Source organism: Podarcis muralis, chromosome 2, assembly GCF_964188315.1.
Source record: "Podarcis muralis chromosome 2, rPodMur119.hap1.1, whole genome shotgun sequence".
Classification (NCBI taxonomy): Eukaryota; Metazoa; Chordata; class Lepidosauria; order Squamata; family Lacertidae; genus Podarcis; species Podarcis muralis.
The window spans coordinates 48251983-48279839 of NC_135656.1; the positions used below are offsets into that span (position 1 = coordinate 48251983).

Genomic DNA, 27857 nt, shown 5'->3' on the forward strand with positions numbered 1-27857 from the left:
GTAACTAATTCCAAATGGCTCTGCTTTACCAAGATGGAGGGTAGGTGGTGGTGGAGCAAATTCAAGGCAAGGCACTGACTGGACAGGAGCTGCCATTCTGCTCACATCTTTAGAAAGTCCTTTCCCTTTAAGCAAGAGGCACCAAAAAGAAAGGACAGAACTGGCAAAGCAGGAAATAAATTGATTCTTGAACAAGCCATAGTGAGCCTTGCGTTCACAACCTACCTACCTACTGCTGCATGTCTGGGAATCCCTGAATCTCAGCTTGTCCATGCGCCTGAAGTAGGGACAGTGATATATCAGTAACTTTGATTAGTTTCACAAGCCAACTTAAAACCATGCATTATGAAGCTGGCTTGTTTAAACCAATCATAATTAGTGTAGACTACAATCCCCAGTTGAGATGCAGTAACAAGCTGAGAGGCAGAGAAACTTACAATTATATTAGGGTTGTCATATTTCAAAAAGTGAAAATCTGGACACAAACTGGGAAAATTGTTGAGCTGCTTTTCTTTTCTCCAAAATAATAAAGTTTTTGGCAACCCTAAATTATATACACATTACTTTTTATATTTCAATAAAGAATATTTTTAAAAAATTTAAAGTAAACACTGTTAAAGTCCTACTCTTGGCTGTGTGGGAGTTTGGGTGGGTGGCAGGGGATAGCAAGACTTGATGCAGCTTGTTTACAAAGAAGGAAGCCCTGATTTAGCACTGGATCCAAACATGGCCAATGTGTGCTACTTTCCCCATCCCCCACACTGGGATTATGCCCTCTAAATTTTAAAATGGGTAAATAATTTTCTAGAAAATCTTCTGCATACTTAATTTCTTTATTGTAAAATATCTTATCATCAGTGATATACGCTTAGGATCTTGGCTAAACTTCTTGGGATATCTGCTTTGTGTGCAGATTTTCTTTCTCTCTTACTGTGGTACAATTGTAGTCTGGATTGGCTTGATATTGTGCTGTGGGTGATACTGCTGACTTGCATGCACATTCAATAACTGTACACCTTAAATGAACAGAGTATTGCCTGTGCCTTCTGCCTCACAAAGATCCCATCACTGGTGGGATGGCTTGGCACAGGCAGGATCTCCCCAGTTTTTGAAGCCATAGAATAATAGAATTATAGAGGTGTGTCCTATCAGCAGAGTCACAACAATACACAGTTTTCTTAATAGTACCCAAGATCTACTTCTCTGCAAACATGGCCATTTGCATTATAGGAAGCACAAGGAGCCGGAAATTTCCCCTTCTGGACCCCCCTCCTTCGTGGGGGTGGGGGTGGGAATCTAATTCACTTAGAAGCTCCTCCCACCTCCCCCTGCCTTTTGACATTCTTCAGCTGTAGCTTTTTCTCCCTCAGCCCAATCTTTTCCTATCGAGCTTGATGCTAATCCCCATTCTGCTATACTCCTTAAACTAATAAAAGATTAGAGTGACATTTCAGAAAGGGCATCACATTAAGCAGCAGCTTTCACCATCTCAACAGATCACACAGTGCAAAACACAGCCAGCGAGCAGGCCATTAATCTTATGGTAATGAGATGTCATTCTGAATGGAGACCTCCTCCTTGATCAATATGAAGGGCACGGGAATAATGAGGACACTGATGCTTCACGCCACGGGTAACTTTGCCAGGAAGGAGAGGATCCATGAAATGCTGAGATATCAGAAGCAGCCCCTTGTCACTACAGCATTCTGCTATCAACAACAGGGAGCAGGCACCCGCTCTGATCTGCCACCTCATGTGTTGTCTGCAACTAATGAGCCTTCCCCTATGTTCTAATTAGTGGCATAAAACTGCTGTAACAACTCTGCCTTTGCTATAACATGGAATTAATTAGGATTAGCTACAGAATAAAGAGTCTGTTTTCATGGCTATCCCACCAGACTATAATCACTGGTGAAAGTAACCAACAAAACCCCTTCCGATGGGTAGACAGGCTAGCTCAGACCTAATGATTAGCCTTTCTGTTCCAGTACAGAGCTAGCTGAGGCCAATGCACTGCCTAATTAGTCGATACACCGCCAGCAAAGAAGGAAGCCTACTGAGCTTGCTTCCACTCTGTTGCATACAACACATTCCCCTAAAAAGAGCAGACGGCACCAAACTGAGCTAATTACCCATCCTGTCTTGTTTCCGGAGTGTTAAAAAATTCACACAAAGAACTGAAGCCTCTGTAAGCAGTTTCCTGTTCCTCTGTACATCAAATTGGTCTTTTTTATGTTTACTGTGCAGGGTGATAGGATTTCTTTAAAACAGAAAGATACCATATTTGGATCCTCTGGGGCACTAGAAACTCTCAGAATTAGAGAAAGGAGGTTATGTGCTGAGAACAAACAATGTGTGAACAATAGACATGAATCATTAAACACTCATACACACCCAGGAGCCCTAACTGGGTTTAATTCTACCATGCACATTACACATGCGTATCATCCACACTTTCCACGCTTATTGTGTGAAATATTTTTGCACTTGTGACAAAGACAATGGTTGTGCAAAGTAAGGATGTGCTCTTGGTATTTGATGACCATATATGTGCAGCCAGAAAAGCATTTCCCCCCTTTGCCCTTTCCAGGTCAGACTGGCTAAATTTCCCCTGCTTTCAATCCATACATGGTTTGCTTTCCTTGTGCAAGGCATCTATTGGTGTTTTGTCTGTAAGCTTCTTTTTGCACTGTGTGTGTTCTCTGTGACAGTAGCAACAGCTGAACTGTGACGATGCTGGGTGCTTTATTCATTAACAGTTACCTCTGGGTAATTGGCTTTAACTCACATGAAGGGACTGGTCTAGGTGGTTCACGGCTGAAACTTCATAATTTCTTCCAGTTTCAAAATGCCTTCTGGCCCAATTGTGATTCAACTGAAGGCAATCCGGTTGTGACCTATTCTATATGTGTGGTGTCAGAATGAGGATTAGAATAGATTGTTTGGATAGATAAAAACTTATAGCAGGAAGTCCACACAGTAATGAAGTGTGGGTCTGTAAATATACTGGTTTTATTTGGGTGTTGTTGGTTTTTTTAAAAATTCCCAACAGCATCTTTTCTTATAGCCTGATAAGGAAAATGTGAAATTGTAAGCAGAGAGAGAGAATGCAATTTTACTTTTAAAAGGAAATCTTCACTTTCTAATTCTGTAGCCAGTGTACTTACCTGTATATAGTTGTGGGTGGGGCACTCAGCGTGTCATAGATAAGTCTCACGTGACCTTGATACAACTCTAAAGCCAGGGGATCGTTGTCTCCTTTGTATAATAAGATGCCGTTGTCTTTATCTGTTGCTACCTTTAAATGTCAAAGTAAAAGTGATTAATGGTAATATATATATATATAAAGCAAAGGCATATACTGGTACATAATATTTATGTATTGTCACAACAACTATGACTTCATGTATAGTTAGTAAATACCAAAACATTTATCTCAAAGCCATTGCACTGTGCTCTTTGGTAAAGAAAATGGTTACTTTCTTTTTTTACAGTGTGATGGCACTCATTGTAGCCTGAACCATTAAAAGGAAAGGTGGCAAGCAGACCAGCCAACACAACAATCCTTTATCTTCTCGCTACTGCCACCCAGTGCATATCTTAATTTTTCTCTGGCTGCTTTCACTGAACAGCCTGTTAGCCTTTCAGATTTTATCGGGCCTAACCTACTCCCTCCTCTGCAGAGAGTGATAAAGCAATTAGGCATGGCATAAATAACAGGTCCTCAGACTAATTCCGCCCCCTCCTCCCACAAATTACTATATGCTTTTACTTAAGGTTTTAGGAACCTTTAGTAAGGCAAGAATGTTATCCATAAATAGAGATAAATGCATTCTATACCTATTCTAGACTTTTCCCCTAACCAAGCCAGTATTCAGCAATTTTGGCATCCCTCTGTTCAACTTCCGGGTCTCTTTGTGGTCTCTTCCACATTCCTCCTGTTGCAGTGCCCAACTATGCTCTTATACTTTCCAGTGTTTCAGTTCCCTCCATCTCTTCCAGCTTTGTCAACTGCAACTCTTCAAATCTCTGATTCCACAGCTTTCTAACTACCCTATTTCCATTGCCTTTCCAAACTTTTACCAATCAGAAGGAGAGTAGCTTTCTGGTAAAGTTTTTATTTCCCCTTAATTGTCTGCTTCCTAGGCTGAACCTTAGGCCCTTGTATGCAAAATATCCTGATCAAAACATCCCCTTTTAAACTTCCTATGAGCAACTTCCCGAACAAAACATCCATTTGTGCTTTTAACTTTACTGTGAACTTTTGCCCCCCTGTGCTGGAGAGTCTTTGAAGTAAAAAACCATTTTACAACCCAAGTTTTACAACCGAAACCTAAACTCAAAATGATTGAAAATCCTCTTTCCTTCGCATGTACCATTTTAAGTGTGGCATCTCTAGATATTTCAGTAAGCATCTCTGTGTGCAGTGGGCATTAGGAATCAGATCACAGTTACTGTTCTTATTCTATAAAAGGAGCTTTGCTAGGACAAATGTTCACTGAAAGTTAATAAACGGGATACATACAGTTTCTGTACCACCAGAAACACAACCAGGTAAAATGTACACTAAGAATTACTCATGTCAAACATCTCTCAGGTCAGTTTTGAAGAGGGAAGCTTGTGAACATATGAAACTTTAAATGTACATTGTGGCCAAGTACTAAATTTATTAAATTTCTATACCATCCATCCAAGGATCACAAAGACATAATACAGTAAACAAAAGCAATACCCGTCCCCCCAGTTAGGAAATCCTGAGTTTACTTGTTTATATAATTTATAGTTAATTATTTCTGCTTAAGAAGCACTCATAATGGCATACATCTTCTCTCTCTTTTTTTCTTTTTTGGTAACTTTTTACCCAAAATCTCACATAGCTCAAGGTGCTTGAGAAATAAAATGACATAATGAAACACAACAAACTTCTAAAAATATTATTCAACTGCTGACTGCTTATGAAAACAGCAGCCATGAACTGAAGGCTTTAAAATAAGTAAACCACTTACAATGACTTCAGAAAATGGTGCAGTGCCCTGCCAGGACAGGCAAGTCAAGTGGTAGGCTACACCACGCCAAGTCTCCTGTCTGCATCCTTCAGTAGTAACAGCTGATATACAATGGACCATTTCAGAATTAAGACTAAACCACCATCCATGCATTCAGCAGTTGTGTAAAGTGGTTGTATGCACATACTGATGAATGCTTGTTGAATGCTTGTGTGAGTTGGGGAGGAATTCCAAATGTCATATTTAGCAGGGATTCTGCAAGGTCTCCTCTCATGTGGAGATGCTCTATGAGTCTTCGAATATGTTGTCCATGCATACAGATAACAGGGAAGCGTTTCTACTGAAAACACTTTCACTGCAGGTAGCAGTGGCAGTAGGCATGACTAGCTTCTGCAGCCTCCCCCCTGCATTATTTCAGCTTTCCCTGTATTGTGATTAGTTTAGTTCCACACAAGTTTTCAGGCATTTAGCCACTGCTCCCGAAGTTTTATCTATACAAGTCTTCTCCCAACCTTCTTATGTAGCTACATGCTTAAAAAAAGGCCTTTGAGGTTCTCAGAAACAAGTATTAGTTCCAATAATTTCTGCAGTAAATGTGCCAGAGTGATTTTTAAATTGGAAGACAAATGGCAATATTTGAAACTGAAATATTCACTTTTTTAAAAAAAATCAAAGTATTTGCTCAGACTGGTAAGTTGAAAGTGACTTTTTATTTATTTCAGTTCTTTTTATTTGGAAGCACCCCTTAATCCTGTTTTAAGAGATGCTTCATTAAAGCTAATTTTTTACTTGTGTGGCATTAGCTACCAGATGGAGAAGCAATATTTTAACTGCAAAATAAGCTTTGAGAACACCATCTGTGAGAGATCCATGTAGTAAACAAGTCTGGCTTTTATATTATCATTCAAAATCTACTTTTGTCATAAACCTGTTTTCAACATGAAGCCCAAGATGTGGCCTATATGACTGAATGTGCCTCAGCTCCTAGATCATGGCGCATTTTGCTTTTTTATGCAAGCAAAACCAGAGAGAATGAAGAGGGGTTGAGCAACGTCAAAAAAAGAAACAAAATTGTTTCTTCATTTTTTTGTTGTTCCATCGTATTGAGTGAGGAAAGAAATTATGGCTCTCTCCCAGTACAAGATGCTTAAACTGCATCAGGAGCGTGCGAAAGCATGCAGATAAATTTAATCAGCTTTTAAAGTCATCAGGTGTTCCTTCCAATGATGGTTTAAGTGCGTATTGCTTATCACAGTAAGACTGTTTTCGCTGGTAGTGAATGTAATGTGTGTGCTGGCCTTTGTATAAGTTCTTTGCCACATTATATTGGAACAGACCTGGGTTGACTTACTTGAAGGGAGATGTTTGCTTGAGGGCGGATTTTGGCTTGTGGAAGTTCAACGTAGGAATCCTTTCCAACAAAATTGACGGTAATTAGTTTCTCACACTTCTGGCCAGCAAAACCAGCCAGGCAACGACAGACGGGTTCCTGGTGCACGACAATGCACTGCGCTCCGTTTTGGCATTCATAGTAGTCACAAGGGCTTGTCTGGAGCAGAACCATCGGCGGAGGATTTTCACAGAAAAGCCCACTTAAAAAATAAGAAAGTAAGAATGTTATTCTAAACCCACCAGAAGTTTAAAGTTATGAAGTTCAAATTTAAATGTGCCGTTGTCAACTCCTGCTGCTCTAGAGTGTACAGAAGTGACAAATACTGGGCCAAAACCAAAGAAACATTTCCAGCTCTTGTGTTGGTTTTTTAGGTAATCCTGTGAGTACATAATGGACTATATATATATGAGTATATATGTTCACGAGAGCACTTTATAAAACCATATGAGCAGGAAACATTACATATCAATTACCGGTACTTCAATCCTACACCCTGAGTGGAAAATCACCAGTGGTACATGGCCGATGGGGGTGGGGTGGAAATCAGGCTAGAAAACACTCATTTAAATTCATATTTAAATCAAAATGTGTGACTGAATTATTTGACTGCTAAGTATGCAGATAGACATTCATGTGACATTTGGAAAGGAAAACACCACCAACCTTTCAAAACTATACCATTCACTTCATTAAGGTTTTTTTTTAAATGAAACAATATTTCAGGCACTTGTAAAATTGCAGCAAGGTGGTTTTGAAAGCAAGGCACACCGTAGTCTCTTATAAGAGGTTTGAAAATAAATATTTGTAATCATGTTCTTTGCAATTACCAGCCTTCCGTTTCTATTGAAGTTTCAACTTGTTTTTAATTTGTTATTCCTGTGTGTGTCCATTCTGTCCACATTTTGGCTAAAATAGAAACTGACTGGAATTCAAGACTTTTCAGTGACATCTGCTCCTCTTTTCAGGAGTGGTTTTACTAATCAGAAAAATGTATTCTCTCTTAGGTCACACTTACAGCTAGTGTCTAGTTTTATTGAGCCACAGTCATGCTGCTTACAAGGTAGCTATGTGGGGCTGCTTCCTATCACTAGCAGTGAAACAGACAAGTAGTGATGTTCATGGTTGGTCCTAAATGAAAGTGAGGCACATCTAAGAAAACTGTTATGTGAGAAATAGTTTTCAGATGTCAGCCACAACGTAAGACTGGGTCAGAATGTGAAGAAGTGGTTCTAGATTACTTTTGAGCAATATTTGCATTGTTTTGTCTTTCCCTGTAGTGCCTCCAAGTATTCTCTTTTTTTTTTTAATCCCCCCACCCAATGCAATTTGCTTTCCCTTGTGGGATAGGGCCAATGACAAGACACTTCACTGAAAAATCACCAGGGGGAAGACGTGCGAAGAGCTACTGTGACCTTCCAGCAACAGACTACTTCATTGTCTGACTCTGATCAGAATGCTGATACTGCATGCCCATGAAGACAGCTGTGCTCACCCATAGTTCTCAAATGCTGCCAGACTGGCACATTAGGCAGGCACATAGGTGGCAAGGAGCTGTATCATTGACCCCTGGCAATGAACTGTATGAGCATCTTCCTGGAAAAAAACTGAGAAGCAAGCGAGGTTGCCTGGACAGGAGGATCATGCCTCCTCAAGACTGGACAGGCTGCATGTGCTGCTCTTAACAGGGAAGCCACTCTGAGGACCCCCCTTCTGCCATCATCATCACCATCATCATCATCATTAGCAGCAGCAGCAGCAGCAGCTTTTCCTGTTGGAGATCCTAGCAGATTCCTTCTACAGGCAAAGCAGGAGCTGAAATGTTGAGCCAGGGGGTGTTCCAGGTGTTGCGGGAGGAAACCAACACCTGATAGGTGATTTCCGGACCTCTCCCTGGGCCTGCACTCCTGGTGGGGGCCAGTTTCACCAACCCTTAGGTATGCCTCTGACCAGGCAATGTGGCTAAGCGGAGACAGAGAGGAAGATTTATTTCTTTATTTTTCTACTGGTTGTCCCAAAGTTCTTCTTTATAACAACTTTCCAAAACCAACCAAACTATTTGCATAACATAATGAGCGTATCATTAACATGAATGTCACACCATAGCACACAGAAAATGTAAAGCAGACTATGGTGCATGCCCTCTTTCCAAAGACATTCTATAGACTTTCCAATTAAGAGGTTTATTCTGTCATTGTTGCAGAAAAGCCCCTTTGATGGATTTAGAGTAAAAGCAAGAAGCTACAAGCAAATGTACGATATTAATAAAACCCACACAGTTTAAGAACTGAAAATGTGTGTGAAGATAATACCACAACTTCTCTGAACTAAGCAAAGGAGAGCAAAAAACAAAAAGCCCACGGCAAATCTATGCATGTTTCTCAGAACTAAGACCACACTATTTAATGGAGCTGACTCCCAGATAGCATGCATAGGGCTGCAGCTTTGCTTAATATAAATGAATAATTAAGAATTCTTTTTTTAAAAAAAAAAGACATTGAATGGAACAATACATCCTAAAATATCCAGACAATGGTAGCAACAGAGACAGTGCACTATGTTTTGCACTGAATGTGCAGGCTTTTTCAAAGAGCATTAGCTTGAAGGGCTGGAATCCCTCAATAGCTTCAATGGAGGATTTCCTCACAATACAAATAGCATCTTCAGAGGAAGGATTTTCCTCAGCACCAAAGCAGGAGAGGAAAGGGTTACATTTCCCCTCTGTGCATGATGCAACCCTGGTGATCTATCTTCCAGGTAATGTTATGCATTTCAGGGGGACAGAGGACCGCACATTAAATCCAAAAACTGCATTTAACCTCACAACTTGTCTGGCCCATGTCTCTTGTTTTTTTGAAAGTTGAGTCAGAGAAGGAAAGATAGATGGAACTGTGTCTAATGTACCTTCTCATCTAGCAATTTCTTATTGTGAAAAATGACAGTTGACTCTCCTCAGCTTAAAGTGATGTGAAGGAGGAGCTGGGCTTTTAAAACTTACATGCAAAGATATTGCTTTCTTGTTGCTTAAGTCACATTCTAGTATATATGAATCAGTAGCAAGCACAGGTTTCGCCAATCTTTCTTGACTGCAACTCTATAAAACTATGAAATAGCTTATTAGTGTGAGCGCTTCTGAAATAAATAATATGGCCACTTTCTCCCAGATATTGACTCTGTGTTATTTTTTCCCTTAACTTTTGTATGAACTCTCTTTAGAATTCATGAACCCCTGGTAAGTAGAGTCTGACTTATTAAACCTTCCCTTTAGCAGTCCACCTATTTTTCTGATAGATGTCACTATAGTGGGGAAACATACATTACAACTGCTGAGCTTTGTATAATGCATGTTGTTTTATTTCTTTGTTACATAGCTATTTCAGAAGTTCTCCCGCTGTGACATTTTGCAGCAAGGAGTTTCTGCAGAAATCCTTTAAGTAAGCAGGGATCATACCAAACTGTACAACCTAAGTCTACAACCACAGGCACTTCATTCAAGTTGGAACCAGATGTCAGGTTCACAAAAGTGCCCTGAAAAAGAATTGTGACATTGGCAACAGCTGCAACAGCCTCAAAGCCCGTCTACAAGGGTGGTGAGACTGCAGTTTCACAGCATCTTCACGTTGTTATGATGCCACTAAGTCTTCAGCAAACTGCAGTCTGTTAGCTTTTTTTTTTTTTAACAGCACTTTGTTTGGGCTACTTCATCAAAATTTAGGCCACAGTCCTAAACACACTTACTTGGGAGTGGGCCACGTTGAAATTAGCAAAATCAAAAATATACTCATCCAACAGTGTTTCCTGGGGGAACAGACTTAATAAATTCATAGATATATTTCGTATGTAGGTTTACAAATAACATGTATAATGAGGTCAGGATGATTTTTTGTGGCATGTAAAAAATGAGCAGAAAAGGTTGCTCAAAACCTTCCTGTATAATGATGATGATGATGATTTATTAAGTTTATATATCACCCTTCATCCAAAGATCACAGGGTGGTTTAAAGCAAAAAAAAAGAGAGTACACAAGATAATAACAAAAATAAATAAATAACACACCCCAACACATGAAGCTAGGTCAAACTTGCCCAGGCTTGTGCCCCAGGGAGGTCACTTCAGTGCTGCTAACCTATCAGTTTGACTTCACCGCTGGAGGCGCAATCCATTGTCTCTCAAGACAGGTGGATGCCAACAACATCATCATTCTGGGCTGTGAATGCCTGTATGCTCCTCATGCCATGTTATGTCCACACCAGTGGGTGCTACAAAGCTACAAATCAGCAAATATGCCAAGTGTATTCCAACAGTGTATCCTCACAGCTCCAACTTCACCACTACTCTACCATCCCCTATTCTGATAAGTGGCAACAAAGCTGCTGCTGGAAGGGCAGGACTCTGGCATCTTGCCACTGCATTGTAGTTACACTTTCATTAAGCTAGTATTTCACAAACATTAAAAAGACCCCCACCCCCACCCCACTTTAGATGGGAAAGTGTTTAGTTTGTTTAAACTTGCTTAAACAAAATTAACAGGGCAATAAAATGGTGCTCACCACAAAGGTTATAGCAAATGTGTGTTGAGCTTTGATACATCCCCCTGCCTGATATGCCACTGCCCATGTCAAAATTGAATCTCTTAATACTGATACTTACTCATCCTTCTCAAAAAAAAGTGAAACTGTCTGTTTCAAATAGATGAGGACATCAGTGTGCGTGAATCATGAATGGTGATTTCACACAAAATGCCTAGCTGGAAGTAGCCTGGTACATACACGACAAGATCATTCAGTGTTTTAGCTAAGTTGGCTGCAGTTTATTACATTCATCCTAATTTCCATAGGCCACCATAAGCAATCCTTCTTTTTCATTGGCACTTAAGACTTTCAAATAACTACACAGCTAATGCCCAAGGCATGTACCACTGCTCTCTTTTGTAAATGAATTGAAATTGATTTTACATGCACGCACATCAGAGAACTCAACTTTGTGGTGCTCACAGTGTTTGCCATTGCTGTCTTTAAAATAATAAAAAAGGGATTCCAAATCCCCAGCAGAGCAGCCTGCCAGGAAAATACAGAAGGCAAAGTTCGTGTAAAGAATAATAAGTAGAAGTATTTTGTTACCAGAATTTTAAACTTCATTTTAAACTCCCATGCCTAAAGTGTAAAGAGTTCACTACAGAAGAGTTCAGTCTCCATTGCTCTAAATGTAAGACACAGCTCCAAAGAACAATAAACTGGTTTGTCATTATGAGAACAAACCCTTTGGGCTGGCATTCTCCTCCACTGTTCCTCTTTCCTCCTCCGGTATGGCCATGAGGAGATGGAAAGATTTCACTTCTGATTTCAGTTAACCACAGTTTAGCATTACATCTGTGCCCTAAACTGTGATTAATCTTATGATTTGTTGAAACAAAATAATTTCATAAAATGAAAGCGGAAGTGAAAGCTTCCAAATGCCTTCTGACAGTCATGCCAAAGGAGCATTGAAGAGGAAGTATACATACAGTGTTGTATTTATAGTGTCTGCAGAAGAGATTTGCTGCCGTGCCTTTCAACAATAAACTATACACGAGTGCTACCCTCCCATATCACTTTCTCTTAGGAGAAACTGTTGTGAAGTTGTGTCACCTCCCCTTTCACAACAGGGGCGCTGTCCTTGGCTGGTGTGATAAATTTGCTTCTCCCTTCCCACTGCTGGCCCATGAGTCCACCATGGTGGCCATTGGCTCCAGGGCCTGGGCTGAGCTTTTGTGGGAGGTGACTCCGCCTCCAATTTGCTGCCCTGGGCAGTTGCCTGGTTTACCCTCTCATAAATACATCTTTGCAATGCTCATTTCATTGTCTTTTTTGTTTGGCAAGGTGAGGAACACCACAGGTGAACTAGGAGTGACAGAAAGGGATAAAAATGGAAAATGGACAACTGCAAATCTTCTTATATAAGGCAAAATCATGAGCACCTAAGACAGCATAAAATACTCAAGCTATTAAAAGTATGGTTTTATTATAATGTATCTATGTTCTATATAAATTCCATATGAACGTCAAATGATGACGTTTTTTTACTGCTTTTGTTCCTGATGTTTTTAGAGAGTGCCACACTTCCTTTCTATTTGACTAACTTATTTATATTTTTGGAAAATTCTGGTTTTGATTGCAAGTGGCTTTGAATCTTTACCAGAAAGGCAGGATATAAATTCTGAAAACAAACATACAAAACATTTATCGTGCTGAAGTCTCTAGACTTTCACAGGCACTGTGCTCCCACTACATTGGTTCCTAAAAAAAATGTCCCCCAAACCATCTTTTTTTTGGTGGCATGTTACTTTTAAGCATGGTACGTTTCGAGCAACATACTTTAAAATAATGTGCCACCAACAAATGGACACTTTTAGGAACATAGGCGATTTAGGAACTTAGACAAATCTATCCATTAGCCTTTTTCTGTACAACCAGCATAAAGTCAAAGATTTAAGGAGAGAATAGAACAGGAAGGGTGAACAAAGAAATTCATTTCCTTATCTTATCTTTTGTAAGCACTGAGCTTTTGAAAGCATGGCCTTACATCACTTTAAGAATCAATACCTGCTCTTCAGAATGCTAAAAGCAGAGTAATGCAACAGAAGTACATGGTAAGAACAAAAGGAAAGAAGCAATGAAATCGGGAAAACAGTAAATTGCTGTAGGTTCAATGACCAGAAAAAAGGTTCACAAATGCTCCTGCATTTCTATTTTATCATAGCTCTTTTTTTCCAGGTGTGACTGCTCTCTTGCTGTGAATGTGTTCTCAAATACAGAAAATATTTGACTGGAAGGAAGCAATATCTAACCCTCCAGGCAATGATTACTGAACTCATTTGGTGAAGTGTCCTTATCTTTGACATACAGTGAAATTTTCAGAAGAGTGGCCTATTGACAGCTGACAGAACTAAACTTGGAAACTGTCAAGACAGAGCTACAGAAATCCTGTACACCAAATGCAAAACACTTTTATGACAATCAGAATCCGAACACTTAGTGTGATGATGGTAGGAATTCTATGTAACATAAAGCGTAACTTGAACATTCCCAATCAGCCTCTGGGTGTGTTGTTGCCTTACATTTCTTGTGAATGTAGTTTAATGGTGGAGCAACAGAACGTGCTTCCTTCACAACTTTCTGCTTAATACACAGTGGTCTCTGTTGGGGATAAAAATGTTGCGGAGAAGCCTTCTGCACATGACTCTTTGTACATTCAAAATGAATGGCTAAACTGGGCTGTACATTGCACGATTAGCAGGCCCTTAACCTGCTACTGCTTTGAACAGTTTTTAAAATTAACATTGAGGGGGATTTTACAAAAAAACAAAGCACCAAACAAATGTTCAAATCAGACAGGCATGCAAGATGCTGGGATAGGAGGGTAGAGAAGCTGCCTGAAGTAAAGATGCAGGGTGAATTATTGATAAAGCTGCATTTCCATGGGGTGTATCAGCCAAGTCATTTAGAGCAGATCCTTTGAAATTAATGTCATGACTAACTTAGGTCCATTAATTTCAATGGGTCTACTCTGAGTAAATCTTAGTTAACGACAAGTCTATGAATTTTATTACTCTAAGTTGCTTTGATACTCTTTTGAAGAAAAGTACAACAGAGTGAAGACGAAATCAAAGATAAGTTCATGGTTTAATAAACTAACCAGGGTATTTATGTATAAAAAAACGTGCCTGCCCTACGAGGCCTCAGAAAACGGGAATAAATTATTATTATGCTGATATGCAATGGAAGGTCGTTCCAAATGGAAGTGCTGACACACTAAAGACCCCATTCCAACATCAGGCAGAACAAATCTCCTGATAGGATGGTATCTGCAGGAAGTTCTATCCTGCAGAACACAGTGATCAACTGGGTATGTAGGGGGCAATGACTGGAAGTAACAGCGTGCATGCCGAAAATGGCTTTGACATACAAGTGGATTGCTAGATGTTGTGCAATTAGCTTCTGAACCATTAAAAATAGTTCCATGAGCCTGTACATTCCAATGTCAGAGTATTATCTGGAGGGAGCCCATGCCACTTTGCTTACCTGAATCCTTGAGGACAAATGCAGGTGTACCCATTGACAGCATCTACACACAATGCACCATGGCGGCATTTGTGTCCCGCACAGTCATCTTCATCAATTTCACAATGTTTTCCACTGTAGCCAGGCAAGCATTCACATCTGTAACAAGATCAATCAGTGAATCCATAAGCATAAATCAGTGTTCAATTATATCAACAAAAGTGTTTGTGATGGGAAGGTGAAAGTGCTATAGAAACCAAAGCATAAAGGCCACAGCATACCTCAATATATCTGATGAGAAATAAAGAGTGTTAGTATAGTATTTGTTTTTGCAGCCCATAATAGGAGGCAGGGTGAGTACAAATATTGACTTGAATCCTGAGGAGTGCCAATGGAAGGGGGATATCAGAAAGATGACTGTCACAACAACACCTGGCAGCCCTTAATCTCCCCAAAGGTGTTCCTGAAGGTCAGGGAACCTTCTGAAACTGGGTGGACTGTGTCACTGCAGGTTGACGGGGAATTGCATCACAGCCCACTATATCCAGGAGGGTCCTCCATATCTCAGGGGAGGCTTTTCAGGGGCTGCAGAGGAGAAGGAGGCAGAAAGGTCCGCATCCTTTCTGCCGGTGCTATTCATATTAAAGTGACAGGAGTCCTATATTGCATTGCATATATATAATTTAAAGTATGATGGGGAATCTCTGCCTGCAGGCAAAACATTGCCTCCTAGATGTTCAAACTTGAGCAGCATGGCTGATTTCACCAAACCACACCCACTTGCTCGACACCTGACATCATATGTGACGTTAGGTATGGGGCAGGTAGAGATGTGCATTGGCAATGGAAAACAAGTCTTTGACTCTACCACCCATCAGCGGATGGAAGGTAAATCTGAAACCTGCCAGATCAGGTGTGCAAGCAAGTTTCCCATGGGGAACTTGCAGACACACCCAATGCCTACAGAAAGCTAGATTTGGCTCTACTGTCCGTCAGCTGACTTCAAAGTACCCAATCACAAGGCATCACTATGACATCAGGTGACTGACAGGTGGGCACTCCCACCTGCCCGTCAAATTTTGCTCTCTAAGGTAGATCCTAATAAGGATCTGGCCTGTGGAGCCAAAAAGATCCCCCAATTTCTATTTTAACGTGACAGTAACAAAATAGTGTAAACATTCTTTGTTAAAGCCATTGTAACTAACTGAAGTTAAACCGTATTCTTTAATAAGTAACCATACATACTAACATCACTGTTTATAGTAATAACCATTTAAAGCAAGTTCTTGGTCATTTAAAGCAGGTCTCTCAAATCGTGAAAACATTTAGATAAACTTCATAATTCCCTCAAGGTAGTGTATAGTGAAGCATTGTATCTTATGGAAATGACAATCACTTAATAAGCCTGCATTTGAACTGTAATTATAATGAAAAGAAGCAATAAATATTTGTTTCTCAGATCTTAATATGAAGATAAAAGAACAAGTTGATGCCATTCCACCACCTTCAGATGGCAACTCATTTCTAGAAAGCAGATTGGAGGATCCAAAGTAACAACAAACATAAGCTATTATATATTTATTACTGTTGTTAAGTTGCTTGTATTAAAGTTGTGTCAGCATTTCCATTATATACCCTATTTTCCGAGGTTTATTACTCAACCATAAAAAATGTGCTCTAGGCTGAAACTTGGCATTCAAGGTCTCAGGCCAGGGGGAGCAAATCTCTCTGGAAATCTAGGCAGTCTCTCAAAATCTTAGACACTATGCTTTGGACTGGCTTGAATGTATTTCAGCCTATAAACCACATTTCAAACCTCCCAGCTGGATGTTGCTGTACAGCTGGAAAATAATAAGCATATCATTCAAACCAGAACAAAAGAGAAACATCCATTACTTCCCCAGTTTAGCATATGTTACATATTTTGGAGATTGTACTTTCGTATACCTCTGAACTCTGGATGTCAACAGCTTATTTAATTCTAATGCTAGCCTCTTTACTTCTAGATTTCCTCCTGCACTGCAAAAAAGACTGGTGCAGAAAGCTGGAAAGAAAGGTGTATTAAGATTAAGAGGAAATATGTGGGATAACTTCATGTCACCTTACTATGTGGTTGTATTTAGTGGCCACAGGAAGTAAGGGCATAAAAGAGACAGAGACTAGACAATCTATAGATATGGAAACTGATTCATCTTATTTTTCATGGGTGTTTAAATAGTACCCAGGGGAAACAGATTTCTAGTCTTTCAATGTATCTGGATTACTAATTTCTAAATTTGTAGTTTGCATCTGTATGTTATATATTGATACACGAAGGTAGTTTTATACACTTCCTTTCCTGTAGCCCAAAGCAAGTTAAGACCCTACATATTTCAGAATCAGACTTGTTTTATATGCAGACACCGTAGGCATTTGAAGCTGTATGAATTGTGCTCACTTTCACAGGATAGGTTGTAATCAAGGTAGGGTGGTCCTGTTCCCTATTTGAAGGACCATTGGGTCAAAGTCTGGTTTAAAGATAAAGAACCACTTGAAGGAAGAGCAAGGGCTTGAAGTTGCCTCTGGACAGCAGCAGCCTGAGAGATAACACAGGTCACAGTTTACCCTACTATGGTGAGATGTAATATATTTCTGATTATCATAATTATTTCTAAATTTGCATCTATACATACAAATAATAAAAATCAGTATGCGCTAATTTTATGCAAATTGATGGCCTAGTCTGTTCTTCTTTTTGAATATGCCTTTTCTATGTTTAAGTAACCGCTTAAACCAGAGACATGGTCTTTAAAGTAACCAGCAACAAAAGTAGTTGGTCTCCTCCTTTTTGAATGTGCAAGGAAACGCACTACTCCAGTTACAAGTTATTAATTGCTATTACAAAATATTAACTATTATTACAGAGCATAAGCACTTGCTTGATTTGATCAACAGGGAAGCATAAGGCTGGCTCAGATATTAGCTTTTCTACTCCCCTCATTGCAGATAAGTTGCTACTGGAAGATCTCTCATTTAGTTAATCACAGCTTATTTGTGGGACGTGGGTGGCACTGTGGCACAGAGCCTAGGGCTTGCCGATCAGAAGGTTGGCAGTTTGAATCCCCGTGACGGGGTGAGCTCCCGTTGCTCAGTCCCTGCTCCTGCCAACCTAGCAGTTCAAAAGCACTTCAAAGTGCAAGTAGATAAATAGGTACCGCTCCGGCAGGAAGGTAAACGGCGTTTCCGTGCGCTGCTCTGGTTCGCCAGAAGCGGCTTAGTCATGCTGGCCACATGACCCGGAAGCTGTACGCCGGCTCCCTCGGCCAGTAAAGCGAGATGAGTGCCGCAACCCCAGAGTCGGCCACAACTGGACCTAATGGTCAGGGGTCCCTTTACCCTTTACCCAAAGTGAGACCAGTGGCAGACTTGGAGCTCTCAAATTTCAGTGGCACCCTGTGTGATGCCAAAATTCAGTGCCCCTGCCTCTTACACTCTGTTCTACAGCATTGTTGTGGCACCCCCTGTCGGGTGTGGCCAAACCTGGTGTCGGGTGTGGCCAAACCTTCGCACTATCCTAAAACCGCCTCTGGTGAGAGGGGCAGGGGAGAGGCATAGAGGGAGAGAAGAAGGAACATGACACTCAAAGACTAAATCAATCGCTCCCTTAGGTAGAATGCCAGCAGCCAGGTGACATTAGAACAGGTCCAAAAGCTCTGATTTAATTCCAAAAATTCTAAATTGGCACAGTTGGATCTATTTTACAACCAAGTAGCTGCAGAAGAACAGCAACTGGGAACGGCTTTTAATATAACCGAAGGATAAATGAAATGTTTTAGCTTTCAAATCCTGGACCTTGAGAGCTGGCATCTTCCTTATTCCCTACACTTCTGAGGCATCTGACTAGAGGAGAAAATTACAGGAATTTTAGGTCAACCAAACCATATCTTCTACCACCTCTATTACTGTTTTATTTCCTGTAATTTCAATTTTTTAATTTTAATGTTATTGCAAGTCACCTTGGAATTTTTAAACTGGAAATGTGGCTTATAATTTTAAATAATGAAAGAATAAATAAAAATGAAACAAATACCTAGGGAACATGTGTTAAAAAATCAGGTAACCCATAGGTTTTCAACAGCATGCAATTCTCCCTCTGCATTTTCTGAACTCAGCAGCCTTTGTGAAGGTGCTACCTAGAACTATTTGGTGGAACACTAAAACCTTCTGCTAAATCCTCCCTAAGGACCTGCCTTTTCAGCATGTCTGAGAGCACTTATCATTATTCACCATTTTCCTATGAATAGTGTATCTCTTTTCTCTTTCTTTTGGCTTACCTCACAATCTAACGATTTCATGCTCTTTTGACAAGTTTGTACACCATCAGCTCTCCATTATAATCTCAATCCACAGCCTATATACCTGATCCTGCACTCATTCACATCACATAAACATCTACAAAACATTAGAAATCAGGAACAATTGTCTGAAGGCACTAATTCAGAATTCTATTGCCGTTCAGAACAATAATTCTGTAATTAATCATCTCTGGAACAGAAAAAAAAAGCAAGTTGGAGATCTGGGACTATTCTTTCTCAAAAATGTAGCAAATATATAGTAAAACAGCTCAGCAATGCTTCAGGCACGCTGGCATGCAAACGGTATCCATCATAAGATGCTATGGGAGGAAATAGCAGCATTTAATCCTGTTGCTTTATTGATCCCTCTTGTCCTAATATAAAGTGATGTAATAATGAACGATGTGCAGGTCCCTATTCAAAGCTGCTATGGATCACTTTTATGATGTGTATTGGCTATCACAGTAATGATAGAACCACCACTTTTCTTGGAAGAGCTGTATTAAATCAGTGCTTTATTCTGTCAGGTAGTAATTCCAAGCTCCAGAATAATAAAGATTATTTATAACAATACTCTAATACGTACATTCTGGGCAATTGGAACAACAGGTTTATTTCTGTGAGAGATGAATTCAGTGAGTTAACTGTATATACCGCTCTGGACATTTTTGCGGAGAATGACATAGAAATTCTTAAAATAAAAATGAACAAATTGCAATTATTATGTAGAGGGGGCAATTATATATATATATATATATATATATATATATATATATATATATGCAGGTTTTGGTGTCCTCGGGTGTCTTCCCGTGTAAAAGTTGGGGTGTCTAGGCGACGTTTCGACGAGGTCTCACTCGTCATCTTCAGGCTGGTGTTTTCGGCTTCTTGTTACTGGAACAGAGCAGGATCTCAGTGTTTGAGTTCCTATAAATACTGTTGAAGGTGTGGTGTATAGCCTCCAATGTTTTGGGCAGAGAGGAGGTTCCCAGGCTAGTGTGCCTTTTCTTCTTTTGTTCCTTAATTACTTGAGGGATATCTTGAGTGATTTCTTGAGCGATATCCTGAATCCCACTTAGGTGGGTCATTAGGTGTGGATTAGTTTCTCAAGCCTTTCTCAAACTAATCCACACCTAATGACCCACCTAAGTGGGATTCAGGATATCGCTCAAGAAATCACTCAAGATATCCCTCAAGTAATTAAGGAACAAAAGAAGAAAAGGCACACTAGCCTGGGAACCTCCTCTCTGCCCAAAACATTGGAGGCTATACACCACACCTTCAACAGTATTTATAGGAACTCAAACACTGAGATCCTGCTCTGTTCCAGTAACAAGAAGCCGAAAACACCAGCCTGAAGATGACGAGTGAGACCTCGTCGAAACGTCGCCTAGACACCCCAACTTTTACACGGGAAGACACCCGAGGACACCAAAACCTGCATTCCTGTACCCGTGAAAATCTACGAAAGCAAATATATATATATATATATATATATATATATATATATATATATATGCGCCCCCTTTCAATAATCACAGCCATGGAGGCCAAAATACTAAAAGTGATCCAAAATATGTTAGTGCAGCAAAATACTTCAAATTATTGCTTTCACTTCCCTAGGTGCTGATTTCCCCCACCTTGTGTTACTGCATTTGTTTTGTTACTGCTGAGTAAGTATTCCCCTCCCCCAAGTAACTACTAATTACAGTAGAAACAAATTACCAGATTTCCTTTATCTCCATAAATGGTGACATCATGCTATGCAGGGATAATTGAAACGGTAATATTTAACTTACCATTCTTTCTTCGCTTTGAAGAGGGTTATAGTTCAAGATTCTCTGTTAAGTGCTACTGTGGAATTCCAAAGCTAGTTTTTGTGGACCTCGCTTTAGAGTTGTGCCTTTATTTTTGGAAATTTATTTCCATCTCTCCAACTATATTTCAATCTAGATTACCTTCGGTTTGCCTTTGATTCGATGCCTGCTATGCTCCTATCAATGCATCTTGTTCCAAAACTAAGAATACTGAATTTGCTATTTCCCCAGCCACCATGGTTCTCCAACAGCAGTGAGTACATGGCATGGTAGGTTATGCATGCTGCCCTCTAATGCTCAAAGACAGGAAACACAGATCTTTGTCTGTTACTTGCTCTCCTCCTCCTCCTCCTCCTCTGGATCAATTTCTTGTCTTGACTCAGAGCAGGAATGTGTGTGCACTCCCAATTCTTCTACTCCTCCTCAGGTTTGTATAGCTTGTCATAAAATGGACTGGTCAAAAGGAGGAGGGAAACAAGGAATGGACAAACATATGTGTTATCTGACTTCTGAAACAAGATGGAGGCATTACCCACCACACCATGTCTTTAACACCTCTGAGAAACACCTTTCAGGTGAGAACAGTTCCATTTCCTGATGCTGTTCTTCAGATGCATTCTGTCCGGAGAAAACAAACAAGAGTGCTCTGACACAGAGCTTGAAAGTGCTGACTGGGCGTGGAAAATGTGGACAAAAGTTAAGTGTGAATAAGTCCAGAGACAGAGAGATTCGGTGGCTACAATGATATAAAAGGCAACATTGGCAGCACCAAGAGTGGTGAGATGAGAATGACTGTAAAGGGGATTCCGTGTCAAATTAAAGTGTCAGATTGGAAAAAGCAGGATCAAAGAGCAGACTCCTCTTTCCACTTCATCCTCACATGTGGAATTCCATAGGCATTTCTCGAAAACAACACTCAAGGGAATTTTGTTAATTATGATACATGCTCCCCCATGTAGTTTACAATGGCCCATTCTGAAACTATCAATATGTGTTTGCTTACCTGTATTCTTTGTCAAAAGAGATACATTTGGAGTCATGTTTGCAAGGATTTAGCTCTGGGACACAGTGGTTGATCACCTCATCACATAGCTCCCCTGGGGTAGAAACAAATTAAGAGGGCTTTAAAAACAACTCTGATGTGAGACATTGGTTGATTTTCTTGAACTATTGTGGAAAAAAAGGTTTAGGGACAAATGGCCATTGAAGAATAACAGATTAATGCAAAGGTCTGATGGTGTGCGGACTAAAGAAAAGTGAACCCACAAACTGTTGAACAAGCTGAATCTTGAGGCACAGATTAAGGGCTTATCCACACTTACTGTTCCTCTGTGCTTTCCTTGTGAAAACCCAATCTTTATCGCTGAATTGGAGCAAACAGCAATTTGGGGTTTCGGTGGATTGGGTTTGCTCCAATGCAGCAGTAAAGAGTGGGTTTTTGTGGGGGGAAAGCTGGGGCAAAACAATAAGCTGTCAAACATGAACCTGGAAAGTCCAGACATGCATGGAAGTCAGAGCAACAGTAAGCATGGATGAGCCTTTATTGTGGCCTAAGCCTTTCTGGACAAGATGAAGAGGCATCTGATGAAGTGTTATCAGGCCGCAATAAACCTGTTTGCCCAAGGTGCCACAAAAGTAAGTTGCCACAGCTGCCCTCGGGATTTGGAGCAGCTCACTACCTTACACCAATAATTATATCCATTTCAGTGAACAGGTTTTACAACAGGATAGAGAGTAATATCACATACACTGTTCCTTGCTTTGGCACAACATTAAGCTTTAACTGGTACTTGACCACATGACAAGGTCCCTGGATCCAGCAGCAAAGAGAACTAGTGACTCATTTATTAACATTGCTGCAAAAATGTTTTGAACAAAGCACTAACTTTCATTTAGAGCCAATGTTTTATTTTTCCTGCAAGAATATTGTAAGTTTATTCAAAATGGTAAAAATAGTCTATTTTGTAATGCTAAACAGATTGAAGACTTCATATGATTAATAAACATCTACTAAAAGAGCAGAGAACCTCCTGAACCCAAAGAATATGCTGTCTTCTAGGTAATATGGCCTCAAGGGCAAGTAATAGTTCAGCTGGTTTTCGTTATTACCTGTTCAGTCTAAGGTCTAGTTTTGTATTTTTAACTTCTAATAATGAACAGATCCACAATGTTCAAATCCAGCCCTATTTGGTTACACTTCTGTAACTTAGACTTGAGATATTGCCCATGGAGGACGCAAAACCCTTTTTGTATATGTAATATCTGGTTTATTAAACCCTTATAACATATTTGTTCCAGAAGTCTACTGAGCAGTTTGAGCCACAATGTAAAATTGCACAGATAAGTCCTATATATGTAGATAGCCCAACATGCATTTCAAACACATAACTGTCTCTAAATAGCCACAACAAAAGCTTCCACTGGCAAAAATGAAGCTGTAAATATGCAAATATTCAGCTTAATGACAAAACTCATTACTGGAGGGAAAAACCAAACAATAACATCCTACAATATTACTAGTGCTTATGGCTAAAGCACTGTACACTCACAAACCTGTGCTAAGTGTCTGTTGTAAATGATGCCAAAAGGAATTGAACAAAGTCAGAACCACATGGGGTTCCCCTAACTATAAATAATTTATGGCACTCACCTTGCTTGAAGGGAGGGGAGCAGCGTTAACTCAAGTCAGATTCAGGGGAATGACCAAATGAGTATTCAAAAAGTATATGGTTGTGTATAGTTACAGCACAACTCAACCACTTTCATAACTTGCTGCTGGTTCCCAGCAGACACTCCAAAGTGCTAGGCCTATTGTGTATCAACCTGGGATTTTCTTACAAAAGAGGGGAAATCAGTTTGAGGTAGTACTGGAACAGTTATAAATCCAGCTGACACCTGTTCAGTTCTGCAGAGAATGCCAAACCAGAGAGTTTTCTTTTCTAAATCAGGATAGTGCATATTATCTTGTGTACAGCACCTAGTTATGTTGGATGCTTCGGCAATAATAACTATTTATATTGTCTAAGCACATGGGGGGGACCACAAAGCATGAATTTATGCTGGCATTGCAGATTTGTTATAATGGAACTGCTTTCAAATACTAAAAGAAATGTTTGGAGACTGGGGAATCCAGGCAATTTTCTGAGCATCACAGCTACAAAGTGGTAGAACCATTTTACCAGGAATTGGCACCTGTCAATAATGGCCCAGGCCTTCTAATAGTTTTAAGGATCTCACAACTTATTATGGAACTGAGAACTTTGCTAAAGCTGAAATTGAATTTTTCTAGTACCAATGAGTTGTAGTAAATATCTTATATTTTGTCTGTTGGCCAAACATATGAAGCTTAATTTTATTCAACAAGTCATCTTTCACTAACAGACAGAACTACTGCCTGAACTACTGGGTCATGACCAATTTCTCCTACATTTGAAATCTTCATTTAAAGAATAAAGAGGCAGGTTCAGATAAATAATTAAATTATATGCCATCATTTTTCTCCACTGACATCATTTATTCCCTGAGCCCACACCAGGCTGGAAATCACTATAATAAATTCAAGTGTAATTAAGAACACAATTCTATACTCATTGATTCAATGAAGCTTCCTTCCAAGTAGGTAGAAGATTGTAGCCTCAATGTCATATTTAGTAGACAACTAATACACTTTCAGAAAAATGACTTTTAGCAAAATTGAAGCAGTGCTACTTACTCCTCAAATTTGTCAAGCCCAAAAGTAATTTCTGAAAGAAAATCTTAAGAATTTTGTATTTTCCCAGACCATATGTCATCCCTATGCCTCTACAAGAAAGCTTCTTCCTGATATATAAAAGATATGAGCTACCATCTAGTTCCTTGCTCTGTCGAACTACAAGACCTAAATCTGCCATTTTAATTATGCAATAAGCATGAAATCTAACCTTACTTCTATCATTTCCACAGTAACTGAGCTGCTTACCACATCGTCTCCAATGTGCTTATCCACATGGAACTGTGTGGTAATTTTGGCACATGGTTATTAAACCTACAGATTCACAGCATGAAGCTTAATTCTTGTTCCTGAATCACTTCTCAATGACATCACATTTCCTCATCTCAACTTTTGCATGTAAACTAAAACATATAAGATAAGATTTTTTAATCTATTATTATCACCTCTATTTTTTCATCATTATATTTTATTTGTAAAGCTTTGAAAATTACAAAATACTGTGTAATACATTTTTAAGAACAGAATTCTCTGCCTCAGGGCTAATTCTTTGCCTCTAGGTATAGATGCCATGTGTCATAAAAGTTTTTTTAATTGCATTGCTTGAAATAAAAAGTATCTTTTTCAGTACCATACTAAACTGAACAAGAAACCTAAAATATAATTTACTTGCAATACCAAATTATATTTTGGCTTGTGCTAGCATCCTCTAATGTACTAATATTTTCATATTTTGCATTTTTTAATGCAACAACAACCACCCACCACCCTTCACCCTAACGTTTCAGAGCAGGTTACAACATTAAAGCAGTTTAAAGTGGCTTAAATTTAAAATAATATATGTAACAAACTTTATCATACACTGGATTAATGTGTGAATGACATTCCTAGTTGCACAGTTAGGATCCTTTAGCGCTGCTTTGTCTTATTTTTTTATTCGTACAATTTAACTCATAAAATATAATAAATGAGCAACTGGTTACTAAGGGGAAATCAAAGCAACAAGAACAGGAACTGCCTAATCGAGAGACAACTCAGGACTGCCAAAGTCATAAGGAATGAACAGGAAGAAACTACTTATCTACTTAAATTTAAAAAGCAGCAAGGAGGAAGTTTCTAATGAAAGAAACAGCAGCCCTGAAAAGCCTCAACAGCAATTTGTAAATCCATACTGTTATACTGTTATATATGTTTCTGGCTGGCATTCGAGAATTTGGGGTTGTTCCATAGCTACACAGTTTAGTAATTTTGACAGTGTTCCTTAAGGGCAAAGCACTTTAGTTTCAGTTTCATTTCTGTTATTTGCTCAGTAATTGGTAGTTAGGCTCAGGCAGACACCAGTAGAAGCCTAGTTCTCAACTCTGTGCTACTGCCTGGTTCTGGCACTATTAAATATACTGGATTGGCTCATCCTGCAATTACATTTGCAAGACAAAACACTACAACAAATCAGGTCTGTGTTGTTCTGATGAGAACAACACACACACAAAAATAGTAGAATACAATGGACTGGTGATGTCAGTTACATTTCCAGTAAAAACATACCAAATTATGATGACTCTAAATGAAATGGCTAATGTGCTGGAAGCAGCCCATGTTGTAAATTCTGCAAATTTCTTGAAAACAATGCACTGATAACGTAAATAAGAGATAAGTAGACTGAAACAGAGCATCTCACATGCTAGCAGGATTTTCGTTGCTCGGTATAGCAGATGAAATGTTCTAAGTTCATGTGGAACTTTTCCTTGTCTTTTTTTTTTATGGGAGACTCTCCACCCGTATGTCAGAATCTGGTTGCAACCAAATCCCTGTAAGCTGGGATGGTGGTGCAAGGTGGATGTTGGAACTGAAAGCACAAAGGTCAGAAAAGCAGGATGCTGAGGTCTGTTTTGAATCCAGTGCTATGGCTATGGGAGAAGTCAGAAACTATTGGAATGTAAAGCTGGAGAACCCTTCCCAGCTAAACAACAAGCTAACATAGAAACAATCTCCATGGAGCTGGCTTCATTTAATTATTTTGCCAATTTACCACAATGGAATTACCACATCAGAATACATGCCATTTGTTTCATGCCACATTCACTGTTTTAAACCCATAATCTGAATCATATTGTTAACTTGTTCAGTGGAAGGGGAAACTACTGAGTGTACTAACAACTTTTTTAAAAAATCCAAATTTTCTTCCAATTTTAATAGCTGATTGGTTAAGGTAAAGCCAAATACCATGTGTTCTGTATTTCCATTGCCTGAATATAGGCCACTCCTTACATTTGTTTTTAATATTAATTATAATAAGAAATAGGACATGGAAAATATTTTCAGCTTTATTCAGAAACATCTTGTGCAGAGCCCAAAGCTGGGGGGGGGGGGATATTGAAAGGCAACGCCTCTACCCAAAAAGGCAGGAATAAAATGAGCATTATACAATTGGCTAACATTTGCAACCACCTAAAGAAAAAAATAGCATAAAGTTGCAAAACAGTAGGCACCATGTTCATATATTTACTAGGACTGCTGGAAACAATCTTTGGCAAGGTTTTTCCCCTTTAGCAAAGTATATGCATTGGGCAATGTTGCCATATAAAAGCATTAAAGCAGCTCTGCTACATCAGACCCTGAGTTCATGTAGTCCTGCAGCCCAAGGCAAGCAAAATGCTTCAGGGAAATCCACTACTGGGTTATGAAGCCAAAAATCATTATTTAGGGTACATTACTACTATATTATGATTTGGATTTGATATAGATATCCCACTTTATCACTACCCTACGGAGTCTCAAAACGGCTAACAATCTCCTTTCCCTTCCTCACCCACAACAAACACTCTGTGAGGTGAGTGAGGCTGAGAGACTTCAGAGAAGTGTGACTAGCCCAAGGTCGCCCAGCAGCTGCATGTGGAGGCTACACTGCAAAGTAAAGTGTGTGCCACTTCTAGGCACATAATCTTTCCAAGGTATTTCCGTAATCAAACAAGGTCACAAAAAGTAACAAAACAAGAACAACTCAACACAGACTAAAAGATTAAGCAACAGAAGAGGTGCTTTATGTCAAAGGCATTTTTATTGGTTTCATATTTAGTCACTAGGGATAAAATCTTGACCATGTTTAAGCCAAAAAGAGATTTTTCCAGTGGAATTTTGCAGTAATTTTAGCATCTGTCTATCAAATGGCAATATACTCCAGAAGAAACCTACAAACTGCCAGACCATTCTTAACTTTTAGGCATGAGAAACCAGCCATGCTTGATCCTTGTAAGGATGACATAATTCCCTGAGAACTGAATTGGTACCACTTCAGATATTACTGGTGGTAAAATTGTTCAGCTGTAATATTTTTAAATAAGGTTGAAACAGTATTTGACCCTATCTTCATTCAGCTGTGGGATCATGCTCAGCTGTAAAGGGGGGAAGCCTTCCTAGATTATGTGCAAAATTAACCTACATACTGCTTTTAGACAATGTTGGTTTCATATTTCACTGAATTATAGCTTACTTTCTCTGATACTTCTCTTTTCCAAGCTAAATTATCCAACCTTTAGTGTATTTCATCTAAATTCCAAGACAC

General features: G+C 39.4%; 1 protein-coding gene across 2 annotated transcripts in view; it reads right to left on the minus strand.

Moving 5' to 3' along the window:
- The window catches only part of SLIT3 (slit guidance ligand 3), a 403257-nt gene that overhangs the window by 21460 nt on the left and 353940 nt on the right, over positions 1–27857 (minus strand). For both annotated transcript variants that reach the window (XM_028717493.2, XM_028717492.2), the window contains exons 29-32: positions 21590–21683; positions 14457–14594; positions 6358–6598; positions 3168–3298 (exon numbers count right to left, since the gene is read on the minus strand). In XM_028717493.2, the coding sequence (XP_028573326.2) occupies positions 3168–3298; positions 6358–6598; positions 14457–14594; positions 21590–21683 (604 nt within the window). The remainder of the gene's footprint in view (positions 1–3167; positions 3299–6357; positions 6599–14456; positions 14595–21589; positions 21684–27857) is intronic.